The 19,088-nt window shown below is 32.2% G+C and overlaps 1 protein-coding gene across 10 annotated transcripts in view; it reads right to left on the reverse strand.

Annotated features, from left to right (window-relative positions):
- Positions 1-19,088, reverse strand: part of LOC118186626 (uncharacterized) — a 195,615-nt gene that overhangs the window by 135,342 nt on the left and 41,185 nt on the right. For 8 of the 10 annotated variants that reach the window (XR_015043513.1, XR_015043512.1, XR_015043511.1 and 5 more), the window contains exon 2: positions 39-270. Coding sequence is in view for 7 of the 10 variants with exons in the window: in XM_085825408.1 (XP_085681534.1) it covers positions 39-270 (232 nt within the window). In the remaining 3 variants the exon portion in view is untranslated. Of the gene's footprint in view, positions 1-38; positions 271-15,617; positions 15,878-19,088 lie in introns of those variants that run through there. The other 2 variants (XM_035356734.2, XM_035356732.2) reach the window with 2 other exon arrangements.

The raw sequence follows: 19,088 nt of genomic DNA on the forward strand, positions 1-19,088 counted from the left end.
TCATTTATAATATACAGATTAACAAAAAGAAAATGCACCTTATCATTTGTTTTATTCCAAAATCACTGTTATCAGGTTCGGTAAAAATGATATTGTTTTCATTACAGTAAATTATTTCTGCCAATGTAGCACTTTTGATGGCAAGTACCACTTTATGTGCATATAAGCTTGTCCCACAAGGTGTTCTAAATTCCACATCAAAATGCATCTTCTGTTCATAAAAATACTGAAGAGAAGCTTCAACATTAAATGCAGAATGTCTGTCCTTTTCTGAAAAGTAAAGAAAAATATGTACACTGTAATTAAGGAAATTTAAAAATATGATACAAAAAGCATTCCGAAATTAAATACAGGTACAGTACAACTCCAATTATCTGAACTCCAACTATCTAAATCGCTGATTATCCGAATCGTTTTCAGAATCAATAGAAGAAAAGAAGGAACAGGAGAAAAAGGAAAAAGAAGCTCAAAGGAAAGGGAAGAGACAGGAGAAGAGGATGATGTGTTATTTAAGAATTTAAGAAACATTCTTTTGCAAATTGCTCGATGTTCAGAAGTTAATGCTGAGGATACAGCAAAATGGATGGTGTGCGATTCGTCAGACTCTGGGTTTCAAATTCTAAATGATGAACTTATTGAATGTGTGAGAGAAGAAAGTTGTCGAGGTAGAAGATGATCTTACTGTCGAAGTTGAAGCAGACACAGAAAAAAATGGTATGCATATGCAACTTCTCATTGTCTAGCGAATGTGCAACTTGGCCCGAAAGTAGATGAAGACAGTCACGCAGCTCACTTTGATTGAGATGTTGAGCAAGCAATGACTTTCAGTACTTATAAGTACTGTACCGTACGTTATATAACAGGTATGTCAAAGTGTTGACTTTTCATTTTAATTTAAACCTCTTTTTCTTTAAAAGGGTTTTTTTTTTTTTTTTTTTTTTTTTTTTTTTTCCATTTTCAACACAGAGTAGATACAATAATTAATTAAAGTGCATGTAGACCCTTTCTTCAGAAAAAAATCAATTCATCCGAATTTTTGATTATCCAAATGGTGTCCAGTCCCAATTCATTCCGTTAATTGGAGTTCTACTTTATTATAATCATTAAAATATAAATGAAAAATAAAATTGATCAATACTATCATTACAAATATAAAAGATACACGACAAGCTTGAATTTTATCAGCTGTTAAAATCTAACTTTTAATATAAACTTCTAATAAAAATATTCAATGTATTTTAAGACATTAATAGCAAGGCAAAACCATTATATCTTACAGTCAAAATAAAATTATATTAAGGATTAAAAATAAGTTTATTGCAATTGATTCCCCCCCTTTTCAAATGAACAGCTGAATGATTTTTCTCTCAAACTGACTCAGCATTTCATTTGATGATTGGTTGTTTGTTTGGCCACTGGAAAATCAGTTAATGAGCTAACAACACTGCTACAATGTACATAAAGTTTTTTTTTTAAGGATCTCCATTAATTTTCTGTAATGTTCTGAAAAGATGCCAATATTATAAAATATGAGAAAAACTGCTTTAGATAAAGTCAGTATTAGGATATCAGAATACATTAATGATTAATTTATCTTCTTACACCATCTAAATTGATTTATGTTTTTAAGAAGTCAGTTCTTAATCTTCTAATGAGTTAAATGATGCCTCTTTCAATTTTACTAAACACTTATGTTGTTACGATGACCTAAATTCTTCTACTTACAAAACATAAATGAAAATTAGCAGTAAAGTGGAATTACTGAATAATATAAAATATCTACATTTGTATCAATTTTTTATTTGCCAATGATGCTAGTGATAGCAAAATCCATTGATTATTAATCAACATTATAAAAATTACTCTTTATATCTCCTATTTTATTTAATTTTAATTACACAGTTTTATTGTTTTAGTTACTAATGAAATGATTCTAACAGTGGTAAAATGTGATATAGCAAATCAGTGATCTTGTGCTGAGCAGAAAACAGAATTCAGTACAACTGAAAAGTTTACTTTAATCTCTTCATTAAAAGAACTTTTTCATGTGCTTTCACAGATGACCCAGTAAATGTAAACAATACTAAAAATCAATTCACTTGTTTGATGGTAATAAATGTTCCTCTTTCTTTCTGCTTTCTTTTATAGCTGTTTGTAATTTGCACATTGCAATACCCAACTTATCATTAATCTTTGCTATATTCGCACATATAATGTAGTCTTTACTTATAGTAGTCTTATTGATTTCTTGTTTTGTGATTTTTAATTCATGAATAGATAGAATTATTTTAGGAATTAGTCAAGGAAGGAAAGGATCAGAAATGGGGCTTCAGTGATTCAAGACATATTCAAAGGGCTTAGTATGAAATTATGCCACAGCAGAAGTAGCACAGGCATGTTCTATTGCTGTCAGACTCATGTTCATTTCTTGCTTACAAAAGATGAACTAGCATTCCAGGCAAAAGGTACTTGATTCAATTAAACTAAACTTTTTTCTGAAAAAGTTACTCTTGCTCACATATATTTTTTCTTGGGAAGAAAGTTACAAAAATGCTATTTTACAAAATAGCGTAGAAAATCAAGTGACTTCACTCACAAGATAGCAACTGACATTTATATTGCAGACAACTGATTATCAAAATGATACTACATGGAATCAAATCAATGAAGACTGTTTATGTGGTTTTGCAGAATAAAAACTAAGTAAATGAGAAGTGGAAAAAGAAACAACAATCTAGGGAAAATTATGGATGGAACACAGACAGTTAAGATGTTTCAGTGACAAAAAAAAAAGGCTTTCACCTGATAATTTGTCCAGCAAACAGCAGATCATTGGAGACTCTGCATACCACTAATTAAAAAGTATGTGGCAGATGAAACAATAATTATTACCAACCAATAGCTGGCATACTCATCACACAGGCACAGGTACTGTGTGCCTCAGACTCTTACTCATTTGACAAATCCTGCAGATAAAATCGTGCACGTATCCAGCTAATAGAACTTTACTGGACGCTTCTGTAAGTGTCATTATAAAAAAGTACCGCTGAAAAGAGAATCTGTCTGATCATTTATTGAAATACGTGTTTTGATATAAAAAGAAGATATTTGCATATTATCACAACCACCTTAGTAGAAATCATCAAAGCTTCAGACTAACTAAGCTTGGTAACTATGTCCATCACAAGTATTCAGTTTTCAATTTTGGCATTTTCGAATGCATTCTTTTTGCTGTATTCCAAGTTCCAATAGATAATCCAATTCTAGATAAATTACGATTATGTTTTGTCATAAAAATGTTTTTAAAATCTGCACTTTTGGAATTTTCCTATAGCAGAAGAAACGAATGTGAAATATTTGAAATTTCCTTTAGTTATTTAGTTGCAAAATCGCTCGAAAAATAATGCTTCGAACCCTTTTTTAAAGCAATAGCTACAAAACTTCCACCATAACAAAAACTCATTTGTAACTAGGTTTACTGATTCTTTTTTGGAATAAATATGTAGTTGAAAGTAAAATATGTATGTATCTATATACACTTTTTTAAAATAAAAATAATCGCTAAGTTGACGTTTCATTTATGGTAACCTGAGCACTTGAATGTCATGGAAACCCTGTTATGATGTAATCATATTAATTATTAGAATTTGAATGATGGGAAAAGATTTGTAAGGTTGTTTGTGCGTTGGATGTTGGTTAAGAAGTACGTTGGTTATTTTGTGGTTTAAACGGTAAAATGGCTGAATGTGGTAAGATTAATTTGAAGTTCCGGTATGATTTGCAACAAAAGGCAAAATAAGCATTAACTGAGTGGTGTGTAAATAAAGGTTTACTTAGTAGGCATTATAAGCGTCCTGTTTGTATGAAGGAAATGCATATGATCGAACGTTGGACGATACCTTTGGATGATATTTTTTACTCTTATTTTTGTGAATTTATGTGGCGACGACAGTATACACATTCTAAATCAGATAATTTTAAGAAGTTTTTGGATGTTGTTAAGGAATTTTGTTTGACTAAATAAGTGGATATTTCCTTTAAATAATGCTAAGATGAATTTCCTTTTTTATGTTATTTCATTGTTTGATTTAAAATGTAGTTTACTGAAATTATATATTTTGTGTTTGGCTCTAGTGTAGAATTGGCTGCTCCTTTGATTTTTTAAGTGAAAATAGATCATGGATCATGTGTACAAAGTCAAGGGAGTGCGCAGTGCCAAGTTTGCGTAATTCTCTGTTTTTTTAGGTGAAAATAGAGAAAAATATATTTACAGGTGCTCCTTGGCAATAAATTTGCAATTTTTGGTTGTACACGGACATGAAGTTTTTGCAATTCTTTGACTTGTTATTTTGGCTTTGTGTAGTGGCGATTTTGTGACCAAAAATCCGCCACTACATAAATCCAAAACAACAAGACAAAGAATTGCACAAGCTCGTTATCCATCTACACATCAACCTATTTGCAGTGACAAAAAAATCACAGAATTCCACAAACTAGGCATTGAACACTCCCTTGACTTTGTCCACATACATATCGATCTATATTTACTTAAAAAGTCAAAGGAGCAGCCAACAAAAAATACATAATCTCAATAAACTACATTTTAAATCAAGCAATGAAGTAACATAAAAAAGGAAATTCCTCTTAGGGAAGCACTTCCGCAGAGAACCTGGTAAATGTAAACATCGCCAACTTTGGCGATAATAGTTCAAACATGGTAACCTAGCTAATTCATCTTATTCGCTTGTGCGAAGGTTGTCGTTGTTCGCATTTGGAGATTTATATTATTCTTCTCTTATTTATTGTTATTTTTTCTGAATTTTTTAACAATGAATAGATAGAAATATTTTCGCATAATTAAAGAAGTTTTTGTCGAAAGATGATGGTTCTAGGCTCGTCAGTTCGGGATCAAAGGAAGAAAATATGGCGGGAGGGGTGAATGCTAATTTGTAACATGCTGTTCACGTTATGTTCTTAATTATTACAGCTGTAAGCATGCAGAACCATGAGGTTTCCAAATCCTAAAATAATTTTTAAATGTATAAAGTTCTAGTTTTATTAACTTAACAATGCTACTGAAGAAAATTTCATTACTGTTGAAGGTTATTTGTATTGTGAAATATATTATGAAAAAGGACAGGTATTTGCTGCAACGTAAAATGCTTTAAGCTGTATGCAAGTAACTTGAAAAAAAAATACTGAAAACTATGTAAAATGGATGTATTAAAGGTCATGCATTCATTAATTTATTACATGGGCATGGCTCTTACCGAAATACATCAATCAACAGGACAAGTACTTAATAATGAAAAATGACACTTGTAACAGAAATATTAGTATTCTATATGAATTAGAGATAATACATATAAGTATAATGTAAACGTAAGTATAACAATACTAATTTTTATTTTTTAAATGAATTTCTACTTCCCGTTATGCTTAATACATTGTTTTCTGTGCTAACTTGAATTTAATACAAATTTTTTTTTGTATATCACGTTTAACCTGTTAGTTTTACATCTACATACTTATTATCTGTGAATTTTTACTACCATTGTCTGCTAACTTGAATTTACATACACTAAAAACCACGTTTACGGCTCGGCTCATCCTTGGCGAGTAAAAATGCAACGGCGCCAACGAGTTCTTTCCCGAAGCGCCAACGGGTTCTCTGCGGATGAAAACCCCCTCTTAGCACTACACAAAGGAAATATGCATTTACCTTATTTATTTCTGTGTCTTCAGTCAATCAAAATTCCTTAACAGCATTCAAAAACTTCCTAAAATTATCTGAACTAGACTGTGTATACTGGTGTCGCCACATAAATTCACAAACATGAGGGTCAAAAATATCGGTTAGAGATTTAAGAGTCGCTAAGTTTTTGTTTCATTTATTGCCAAGGTATTTCATTTATGGTAATCTGAGTAGTTGAATGTTATGGAAACCCTATTATGACGTAATTGATTGCGTGATTGCGGCGAATTTGAATGATGGGGAAAGATTTGTTAGGTTGTTTGCGAGTTGGATGTTGGTTATTTTGAGGTTTAAATGGTAAAATGGCTGAATGTGGTAAGATTAATTTGAAGTTTCTGTACTATTTGGAACGAAAAGGAAAAAAAGCATTAATTGATTGGTGTGAAAATGAAGGTTACTTAGTAGTACCCTGTTGCCATTATAAGAGCCCTGTTTGTGCGAAGGAAACGTGTATGGTCGAACGTTGGAGAATATTTTTTACTCTTATTTTTGTGCATTTATGTGGTAATGCCAGTATACAGATTCTAGTTCAGATAATTTTAGGAAGTTTTTGGATGCCGTTAAGGATTTTTGTTTGATTGAAGACACGTAAATTTCTAAATAAGTATGTGGATATTTCCTTTGTGTAGTGCTAAGATGAATTTCCTTAAGTGAAAATAGATCGATGTGTATATGCACAAAGTGAAGCAAGTGTGCAATGCCAAGTTTGTGCAATTCTCTGATTTTTTTTTTTTTTTTTTTAAGTGAAAAATAGGTCGATGTTTAAATGGAGACGGAGTTTGTGAAATTCTTTGACTTGTTTCACTAAGGGGCATCCGTAAATAAAAATATCCTCCGTAGTTCTGGTATCATCCAATGTTCGACCATACACATTTCCTTCCTACAATCAGGACACTTATAATGGCTACTAAGTAAACTTTTCATTCACACACCAATCAATTAATGTTTTTTTCCCTTTCATTCCAAATCATACAGAAACATCAAATTAATCTTTATACATTTAGGCATTTTACTGTGTAAACCACAAAATAACCATCGTACTTCCTAAGCAACATCTAATATACAAACAAGCCCTTAATTTTTCCCATGATTCAAACACTGCAATCATGCATCCAATTACATTATAATAGGGTTTCCATAGCATTCAACTACTCAGGGTACCACACATGAAAGAGCAACTTGGCGATAAATGAAACAACATAGCAATAATATTTAAATATTGAAATTAAACATAACCAATCCATTCAAGGAAATTTTAAATGCTATTAAAGACATGTTCATTGCTGGGTTCAGCAATTTCCTCAATGACATAATTCCTTTTAAAAAAGGATTATTCAGGCCACATCAATCTAATAAGAAGAAATAAGGTATTGCTACATATAAGTACATACGCTTTTTGCACTTTTTTCATAACAGACTTAATGAAAAGTCAATTCCAATTATAATGCTAACACTTATTCAATCATATATGTGAGATTTTGCTTACAGGTGTTTATTCTGCTAATTTATAATACCAAATATCAAGTTTAACCATCTGATTATTACTTACATATGCTTAATATCATAATACATAGGCTTAATATTGTAAATTACCTATGCTTTTTCTGCAAACATTAAATTACAAGTACTACATATCACTTTTAATAAGCTGATTTTTATTTCCATTAACTTAATATATTCTTTTCCTGCTAACTTTAGTTTATATGTGCTAAATATTACATTTAAGAAATTGATTCTTATTTACATAAATAGATTAAATAGCCTATTAACCTATAATTAATTAACTATAGGTTAATTAGCCTATTAGGCTAAACAGGCTCTTTTACTGCTAACTTTAATTTATATATCTAACTATCACATTTAACAATATGATTTTTAGGTACTTTTCCGTTTCACCGGCGCAAATCTCGCCAAGCAGACTTTATTGGCGACAACATACAGTATACACATAAAAAATATTAAAAAAATGTTAGTTTTAAGAATTCTTTTTTTGAAGGCATAAACATTTTAATATCGCTTAAAATTTTATAAAAAGCCAATAAATAAAGACAATAAATTTGTAAAAAAACATTAAGAATTTACTATGCTTTCATGGTTCACCATCCTGATTCGCCGGTTCATATCACGTGACCCCAAGCGATCTCATCTCACGTAAACTACTCTACAAAATTCTAATGCTCTCAGTAATTATCTACATTAATTTCAAGTTAAATCTTAATTTGGAACACAAGTTTATATGCAAGAAATATTTCAATTCGTACGAATAGCTTACTCAGAAATTATGTAAAACTGCAGTGCTTTACTTCGCTAATGCATTCTCATTAGAATTGAATTTAACCCTTGACTTTACCTTTTCTATATTTTCGGCTTCAGGTAAGCACTGTGATTGCATTCTAATTGACTTAATTACCGAAAATGGCCTTAGACATAAAGCTGAACTATCTGATAAAAATTCTATGCAATTATATGCCAGTATTGAAAAAAACAATTAATCTGATAAGAAAAAGCTGGGACTTGTTTTGAAAATGAGGCATGAAAGGTTACCAGTGAGAATATTCCGTTTGGCATCGGTTGTACCATTATTGGCAACTTTATCGCTTGCGCCGGCAAAACGGAAAAGTACCGATTTTTATTTACATGTGCTTAATCATATCCAAATTTTTAAAATAACATTATTATGCTCTTCATCATGACTTTTCTCAAATTTTGGTACAGCTTGAATATAGGATCCCATTGGTAATTTTTTTAAATGGTACACAGGATCATTGTTTCCGGTAACCAAATTCTACAATATTCCATTTTGGCAAACCTGCCACTATCTCTTTTGAACTCAAAGATTCCATCTTCTTCCTTGAATGTAACCTAATTTTACTGCTTTCTTTTATTTACTTTTTTCTTATTTAGTTTGGATTTCATTAATTGTATTTTTATACCAAATCTTTAGTTTTAAGTGCCATGAAGAAGTTTCAGGAAATATCAGAGGGTAATTTAAATTTTCAATTTTCAAATTTGAAGATGACTTTGGAAAACACTGGGTAGCCAACGGGTTATTTATTTTAGTTTGTGTCAGAATCAGCAGTTGAGGATTTTTTAAAGCAGGATTAATTAAGGGGGAACTGCATGTGAAAAGCATAACTCTGAATTTAAGACTTCAGAAATTCATCAGACGGTTTGTGTCGGTTTATTGGAAAATTACAGCAGAGAACGAATGTGGGACTCAAAAGTCAATTTGATATGAGTCCTTAGCTTACTGTTAGAGAACCTATTAGAAACTGCTAGTTAGAGAGCTGACATCCATCCTTAGCTTACTGTTAGAGAAACATATTCTCTACTATTAAGGTAAGGATGGATGAAGTACTGCTCCAAATATGAGCTGGTCAGAAGGACCCGGGGTTACTTGGAAGGAGTATATTTTGGCTTCAAATATATTAGCAGATTGGAGGCAGTTTATCAACTAAACTATTTTAGATTACATATAGTGGCTGATCTTTACTGTACAGTACCCCTTGGTTTCTGTCCCAAATTGTATTGATTGTTTGTGAAATCTCGAAGCCAACTGCACGAAATAGGTTTTTCGGTAACCCTTATATTGATAATGTTCGCGAAACTAGCCTTGGAGAAAATTGTGGCTTTTTAAAAGTTTTTGTCATTAAAAAGGGGTTGGTTGGATCCTAGCAGAGCTCACACCCTTGGCACGAATGATTTTGGGGTTGATCTTTACATTATGGTAACTTGGCGTTTTTTTGGCGAAAATTTGGCGACCAACTCTCCTACAGCAACCCTCTATTTTTTTTCCCCGCCACCATTTTGTCTTCACGAAGTAAAGACATGTTTCTTTTCTTTTTATCTCCTGAACACTTCTTCCAACAATCTACTAGCCGAATTACACTTATGCTAGAAATTTTATCAAACAAAACTGCTTAATCATGACAAATATTCACTGCAAAATTAAGAAAAACTGCACAATACCATTCTCCTTACGCATTTTTCAAAATAACTCATACACATAAACCATGTACACGCCGACTTATTTTTACTTAAAAACACATCCCAGAATTGCACAAAAATGGCATTGCGCACACTCTTCACTATATCCATGTACACTGCTTTTTTCTCAAAAATTAAAAAAATTTCACGAAAATACATGACAATTTTCTCAATCTTTAAACCCGGTAAAAAGAACATATATGAAATTACATGATCGCGAAAAAGTATTTACCCTTTACAAATATCAACATTTCCACATATAAAATAAACAGAATATCCAAAAACTTTTACCTCTAAATCATCTATTACATTATACACGTCACCAACAAATTCATACCTCAAGCATTACAAATACTTAATATCAAATATTTAAATTATTTCCATGCACGTTTATTTCAACTTAAACGTATACCAAATTCCTACAAACATAAAATTCACAAAATAACTATCATTTCATTAAAATATAATTAAATTCAAAAACACTACTTAAAATATAAATGAGCACACACATTAAATTAATAAAAATTACTTTACAATCCTAATTACTTTAAACTAAATCATTGCTAATAACAATTTTCCCAATAATACCAAATTCCTTTCCACCTTACATTTACAACAATGCATAAAAATAATATCCTCAAATAATTAAAAATACTAACTTACCTAATCTTCTTCAGAATCTTGATTACGTGGCGAATACACTTTTCTTAATTCTGTTTCAGAATCTTTAAAATCATACTTATCTTTCAAAGCAAGATACCAGGTAAAATAAATAACAAAATAAAACATCTTTATTTCTCTCTCGCACAACCTTAAAGAAACATTTATTACTATCCTTTTCAATACCACTAAATACCCATTTCGAATTCACTTTAGTTACGGCCATGGGATCCAAAAATTCACAAACACTATTTCACACAACACAGAATAAAGCCAAATACAAAATTGCCAGATTTTTTCCCGATTAAAGAACAGTAATTCGTCCATTAATATCACATAACATATCCCATGATCTCTCATTTCCCTCACACAAAATAATGCGTAATCAGAACTGAATACTACTCACATTCTTAACAAAGTCTAACTAACCTAATCTTCTTCCGAATCTTCCTTACACGGTGGATACACTTTTATTATGGATTCAATAAAATTACTGAACAATTTTTTTTCCGAATTTGATAGAATTTCATAAAAAAAAAAAAAAAATTCTCTTTATCACATCTACAATTCACTTTAGACAGCGCCATACAATCCCAAAATTATTCAACCCTACTTCACACAACACACAATGAAGCTTAATACAAAATAATATACATCCACAGATACTTGTCCAAATTCCCCCCTTTTCCGATTAAAGAACCGTAATTCGTCCATTAATATCACATGACATATCCCATGATCTCTCATTTTCCCCACACAAAATAATGCGTAATCGGAACTGAGTACTGCTCACATTATTACCAAAGTCCCAGGTAATAATGGCCGAATCCCACCTTTATCGCCTCCAAAATGTCGCCAAACTACCAGTTACCATATTATAAAGATCAACCCCAAATTCCTACAAACATAAAATTCACAAAATAACTATCATTTAATTAAAATATAATTAAATTCAAAAACACTACTTAAAATATAAATGAGCACATACACTAAATTAATACATACATAAATACCCATTTCGAATTCACTTTAGTTACAGCCATGGGATCCAAAAATTCACGAACACTGTTTCACACAACACAGAATAAAGCCAAATACAAAATTTTTAGATTTTTTCCCCGATTTCCCCCCTTTTCCGATTAAAGAACCGTAATTCGTCCATTAATATCACATGACATATCCCATGATCTCTCATTTCCCTCACACAAAATAATGCGTAATCGGAACTGAGTACTGCTCACATTATTACCAAAGTGCCAGGTAGTAACCTTTATCGCCTCCAAAATGTCGCCAAACTACCAGTTACCATATTGTAAAGATCAACTGATTTTGGTTATGGCGCGTTTTGATGTATATATGGACAAAGTCAAGGGAGTGTGCAATACCAAGTTTGTGCAATTCTCTGATGTTTTATCAAGTGAAAAAAATACATGGATACCGAGTTTGTGCAATTTTCTGACTTCTTGTTTTCAAGTTGGCAATTCTGAGAAACATGCAAAGCTGTGCACACTTTCCCAGTTTGTCGCCAAGGGTGTGGGCTGTCCTAGGATTTTACCAAAGGGATTATTTCCACAAATATCACCAAATGTGTTGTGATAAATTTAGATTTTGGCTATTTTTTATGATATTAATAATTTTGTATGGACTCGGGTTTGGTTTTCAGTTGCGGTGTTTGCTTGCATGTGCGTGGTATGGTTTTAGATTTTGAACTTGGTATTATTTTGCTGTGGGTACCAGCATTTGTGTATGTCTGAGATTAACAGCAGATGAGCCGAAGTGACCAAAAATTTAATTGAATTGCTTACGTGAAGGATGGAGCAGATGGTAGAGGGAAGCGTGAGAACATGCATTTGAAAAAAGGGTATGTTAAACAATTGACATTTCATTTATTTATTTGTCTCTAAATGTTAATTTTTATTAAAAGATTTGTTGTTTTATGTTAGGAAATATGAATTTTTGGTTACTTATTGCTCTCTGTTTGTATATTTTTGGTTATTTGTTCGTCTCTGTGGGTTAAGACAGAGGCAAATTTTGGCTAATATTTGGAATATGGTAACAGGTAGTTTGGCAACATTTTGGTAAGGCGATACTGGTTACTAGGTAGGACTTTAGCAGTGTACATGGATATAGTCAAGAGTGTGCGCAATGCCATTTTTGTGCAATTCTGGGATGTTTTTTTAAGTGAAAATAGGTTGACGTGTACATGGATGATACCGCGTATGTGCTATTCGTAAAAACGCGGCAAGCAGTGGGCGATTCCGCACTTTCTCCCAATTTCGCACCTAATCTTCGTCATGATTAAGCACTTTTGTTCCATAAAAGTTCTAGCATAAGTGTAATTTGGCTAGCAGATTGTTGGAAAAAAATGTTGAGTAAAAAAAACATGCCTTTACTTCGTGAAAACAAAATGGCGTCCAAAACAAAACTAGCAGGTTGCTGTAGCAGGGTTGGTCGCCAAATCTTCGTAAAAAAAATCGCCAAGTTAACATAATCCAAAGATTAACCGAAATTTTTTCTGGTTAACGTGATAATTTTAACTTTGCTTTAGCTTCTTGATTTCGTTTAAGTGAAAATAGATCGATGTGTACATGGACACATTTAAGCCAGTGCACAATGCCTAGTTTGTGCAAATCTCTGATTTTCTTTTAAGTTAAAATTGGGGTAAAAGTATAGTTTAGGGTACCCCTTGGCGAAACTTGGCGATTTTTGGTGGTACATGGATACCGATTTTGTGCAATTCTTTGACTCGTTATTTTGGCTTGTGAAGCGGCAATTTTTGGACAAAGTAACAAGACAAACAATTGCACAAACTCGGTATCCATGTACACATCGACTTATTTTCACTTAACCCCCCACCCCCCCCGAATTGCACAAAAATAGCATTGTGCACTCCTTTGACTTTATTCATGTACACGTCGACCTATTTTCCCTTTTAAAAAAAATCTACGAATTGCACAAAAATGACATTGCACACTCTTTTAACTTTATCCATGTACACATCGACCTATTTTCACTTTAAAAAAAATCCCAGAATTGCACAAACTTGCATTGCACACTTCCTTTACTTTGTCCATGTACACATCGATATATTTTCACTTAAAAAATCAAAGGAGCACCAAATTCTACAATATAGGCAAACAAAAATACATTTAATCTTTGGTTTATGGTAACTTGGCGATTTTTTGGCGAAAATTTGGCGACCAACGCTTCTACAACAACCTGCTAGTTTTTGTTTGGACGCCATTTCGTTTTCACGAAGTAAAGGTACTTTTTTTTTTTTTAACTCAACACTTTTTTCCAACAATCTGCTAGCTGAATTACACTTATGCTAGAACTTTTATGGAACAAAAGCACTTAGTCATGATTTAGATTAGGTGCGAAATTGGGAGAAAGTGCAGAATCGCTAACTGCTTGCCGCGTTTTTAAGAATTGCACATACATGGTATCATCTATGTACATATCGACATACTTCCAAAAATGGCATTGCGCCCACTCTTGATTTTATCCATGTACACTGCTAAAGTCATAGCTAGTAACCTTTATCGCCTTACCAAAATGTCGCCAAACTACCTGTTACCATATTCCAAAGATTAGCCAAAAATGCATAATCTCAATAAAATATATTTTAAACCAAACAATAAAATAACATAAAAGAGGAAAAACATGTTATACATTTAAGCATTACCAAAAGCAAATATTCACTTACCATGAGTTTCGAGTTCGCTTCGTACACCCAGAGCCACGTAAAAATCAAAATATCAATAAAATCAAATGATTTTTTTTCAAACCAGGTACTCTTTCTGATCGAACGCTTCACATAGTGACCATCTGAACCTTTCTTCCTACAAACCCATTCAAATCCATCTAAACGATTTTTACGTTCGACTAGACGCATATCCTTTCTACATACAGGACACTTATAATGGCTACTAAGTAAACCTTCATTTACACACCAGTCAATTAAAGCTCTTTTCCCCTTTCGCTCCAAATCGTACAGAAACTTCAAATTAATCTTACTACATTCGGCCATTCTACCATCTAATGAATCAAACCAACACACACCACAAAAACGCTTACAAAACATCCCTTGATTGAAAATTTCCCAGAATCATGCACCTGATTACGTCACAATAGGGTTTTGATAACATTCAACTGTTCAGGCTACCATAAATGAAGCAACAACTTGGCGATAAATGCTACCATAAACGAAGCAACAACTTGGCGATAAATCAAACAACTTCACCATAATACAAGGGGTACCTTAAAGTCTACTCTACCCGAAATTGGTCAATGTGTACATGAATACAGAGTTTGTGTAAGTCTTCGACTTCTTGTTTTGTGTAGCAGGCGGAAGGTGCCAATCCTTTCTGGCACCAATCTTGGCATCAAAAAAGAAATGATTTGCCAAGGGGTACCATAGGGTAACTTTTAACCCATATAGTTGTCATTGAAGGAAATAATGACATTAGGAAGATAATAAAAATAGGTGTAAATAAACTTGGGAAACACTAAATACAGTAAACGTATGCAGTTAAGAGTTAATGTGTTTATGGTAAGAGAGGATGAGAAGGAATCAAACAAGCTGTTTTTTGGAAAACAGTAGGGATCAACAAATAAATTTTAAATTCTATTTGGCCTTTTACGTGTTCAGTAATCTTGGAAGAAACAAAATGCTGATGACTTTCACAACATTCAGTATTTTTCAAGAGATGTAAATGTGGCAGAATTTAAAACTTCCTAGTAAATTATCAGCCATTGAGTAGATTTTTTTCAACTGGCAGCATTTCTTTTTCCGATATTTTTTATGTTGTTTTCTCACCTTTCTTTCCATTGTTTTTATTAATTTTTTTTAACTTAAACATATATTCCAAGCCTGTCTTTTCAATTTTACTGCTTAAAATGCTCTTAAAAACATGCTTTTTTACGGGCTTTTGGCAGCATTTTATTGCCAAGCCAAAAAAAAAAAAAAACATCCGGGATTCCCCATTCTTTTCCTTAATATTAAACAGTGTACATTAAGGATAGAATCTAAATTTTACTTTTATATATTTAATATCATGCTTAACAATAACTTTTGCGTTACCACTGAAACAATTGCGGATTAACACTTAACAGTAAAAACTTCAGGGTCACCAATAGGTCTTCTGCAGTAATAATACCGAACTCTTTTAGACTAATGTGAGATAAATAATAACTTAAAATGAATTAAACTTACCGATGTCCATCTGACAGGACTTATTTCATGTCCGGTAGCCTCTGGTTGCAGATTAAGAATACAGCAAATTTAGAAAATAATTTTGCATTGCATCTGCTACGAAGAGTTTTATACCTTAGCTTTCAATTCCAGCTAGAAAACCTTCTTTCCACCAAATTTCACAGTTAGAAAAGCAGCCAAACACAAGGCTCCTTGGACAAACAGAAACGAAACTCCACCCGGAAATGACATAAGTTCTGTTTTGCATCCTTAGTATGTTTCTACCCGTGGGACGAACAGTCAAATGTGAAAGAAGGGTGTGTGGAATAAGAGTTATTTTGTGTTGGAGCAAAAAATAATTTTGTAGGATTTGATAAAAAATTTGAAGGCCAAACAAAAAAAAGCAAATAAAAAGATATAAAAACAAAGGGCCAAACTGTTAAAAAAAAAAAAAAAAAAAAACACTATGGGCCTAACAGACAGACGTAAAAAAAGGTAGATTATTCGCTAAGGAAAAGCATATGGGGCTCACTATCTAAGGGAAGGAATACTTTGGTGGAGAATTTTCTAAAGTAAATTGACTCGTTTTCACATTATATCGGTAAAGCCGTGGAAACGGCTATGTGACTAACCCATTCCCTAGAAACTGTATTTAAGTCCAACCAGCAGTATTCAACGGTCTTATCTATTTTTGCCTCTGGTGAGCATATACTGTGAAAGAAAAATGTACTTTCTTGGTAAAGTGGCACCTATATGAACCTTAGGTAATAAACGAAATTTCTTTATCACAGATTCATTGCCGAATGAAGCATCTAGTAGGCGCTAAATGAAATTTAAATAAGAGCCCCATTTATACAAGTAGCTTCTTATGAAATCCCATGTAATATCTGTTAAAATTTTAGTACTCACATATTATCTCTTCGATCTTAGCGGACATAGCATCAATCATTCCATAGGAATTTCAAAGGAAAAGACGAATGCATACTACAAAAAAAGTTAATATATTTGAACTCAAGTTCTGAGATTATTGTGTTGTGTTTTATGTATGTTGGGTATGTGCTGAGTGATGATTACAAGATGTACACAAACATCGTTTATTCTACAGACAGACAGACAGACAAAGTAGACAGATGTCTTTAGTTGCACCCGCTAGGTCTTGGGCGAAAAATCAAGCATAGGTGCGAAGGAAAGGTATATAGAAAAGGGAGCAGTTTCGTATTTCAGAGGACAGTAAAAAGGAACTTCGTATATTTTATACGGGTTCGAAAGACCAGGAAGAAAAGATGGGACAAAATAAAGTAAAAAATAAATGGCCCAAAAGTAATGGAGAGGAAAAAAAAAATTATTTACAATTTTAAAAAAAGGGCCTATAGAAAGAAAAGGAAAGGAAGTAAGAATTTTGTTAAAAAAAAAAAAAAAAAAACCACGATTGTGTCCATGAGTGTAGTCAAAGAACGTTGTTATCATTTACATTAAATAGAGTTTTCCAGGCGTGTGTAATGAGTGTGTTTTGTAAAGCTGAATAGATGTGTAGATGGGGGAAAATTAATAATAAAATATAAATATTGGGGGTCCAGTCACATAACAGTATAAGTCTAGTTTAGAAGCTAACTTTTGCTATAACAGGAAAACTGAAGTTTAAAAATTTTTTAATTAAATTTTTATTTTTTAACATGGGAAACAGTATGTTATCCTCTACCTTAAGACACAGTAACAGAAGACACATAAGATCAAGATACATATAATATCATGCAAAAAGTAACATCATCTATTGCGGTTTCCAACATATTCATATACTCAGAAAACACCATCAGATAAAATCATAAATCTAAAATAAGGCGAGAACACATCAGCAAAAATAAATAAGTAAATAAATTACAGAGTTTTTTATTTTAGCATTAATTAATTTTTTTTAAAATAAGCATTTTATTTATTTATTAAATTAACGGTCATAATTTATTATATGTGTACTATTTTATCAATTTGAGGCACGCTGTATTAATATATGCTTTTAATATAAATAGATAGGAAATATAGATCAAAGGAGCAAAAACTACAAATCTATACATTCATTGAGGCCCAAGATCGTGTTTTTTCCCTCTCGAGAAATTCCTCAAAGGGGCCCCAATGGGTAGCGCTAACAGACTACACTACTGATAAGGGCTACTGATAAAGATAGCGTCCCTACGAGATGGTAACCAAAACACACACACACACACACATAAAAAAAGAACCACATGATTTAAAGCAATTACTAAGTATTTAATGCCAGAACATAATAAAATGAGCATAATAATAATGATCATAATAAATAAATGAATTTAAAGGTACTTTAGTGACAGATATTTGATTTAGCTTAGAGAAAAGAAGTTCTACTTATCTGAATGTTCCGTCTTGGTGTTGTAAAAGATTGCCAGGAAGATAAGGCCTTTAAATACAGGAGAACTTTCGGTTTTGAGAACGAGACAATGTAGAGGATACTCGCGAAAATTTTTCTTAAATAAATGACCTTTTTCTGAACAACTTTGAAAATTTAGCAGCTTTTCTAAGATCCTGCCTCCATCGTACGTCATATACCCCTAAATCGTTTATTCTACATTGCTCATCTTTAAAGATAATAATAGATACAGTTACAGTTACATATATAACATCTCCCTTTTTTATAAAAAAATAATAATAGTAGTAAAATTAAACATATTCTTTTAAATAATAAGGTTTCTTAACAGTCCTACCAGATCGAGTAACTTAGTTATGTCCATTTGAAAAATTTGATGATACTATACCTCTTTTATTATTTGATGACACAGCACTTCTGTTAGGTTTTGAAGGACTTACAGGCACATCTAAATTTGTAGTGCTCCTACTATTTTCATATATCTCGGGTTCATTTATAATTTCATTCTCATAGTTGTTTTGTATTGCAAACTCTTTCTGATTATTTCCTTTAAGAAGGTCTCTTCTGTTCTTGTCTACAATTCTTCCATCTGATCTTTTAATCCTATATGAACGTGGTCTTTCTGCTTCTTCTATAATTTTCCCTCTTTCATTTAGTTTTTTCCCTTTCTCTTTTATGTAAACATGATCTCCTGTTTTCAGTGGTTTTAACGGTCTTGCATTCCTATCATAATAACTTTTTGTAAGGTTTGTCTCTTCAGTAAATGCTGTTTATGGTCTTCATATCGTTTAGCTTGGACAAAATTCTCTTTTATAGGCATCAATCCATTTACTTTTCTTCCAAACATCAATTCTGAAGGTGACTTAATTTCATCTGAAATAGGAGAGTTACGATATTCCAGTAATACCAGTAATATTCCAGTAAATATGGATCCTTGTTGTCAACTACAGCTTTTTCTAACATTCGCTTGACAATTTGAATATGTCTTTCAACCGTTCCATTAGACTGTGGGTATTTTGGACGAAGTTCTGGTTTCAGAATTCCATCTTCTTGCAAAATCTTTATATTTTCTGCAATTATATTGTGGACCATTATCC

The sequence above is a fragment of the Stegodyphus dumicola genome, chromosome 10 (assembly GCF_044657685.1).
Source record: "Stegodyphus dumicola isolate Sdum_Otavi_A_Nest chromosome 10, ASM4465768v1".
In the NCBI taxonomy this organism is placed as follows: domain Eukaryota; kingdom Metazoa; phylum Arthropoda; class Arachnida; order Araneae; family Eresidae; genus Stegodyphus; species Stegodyphus dumicola.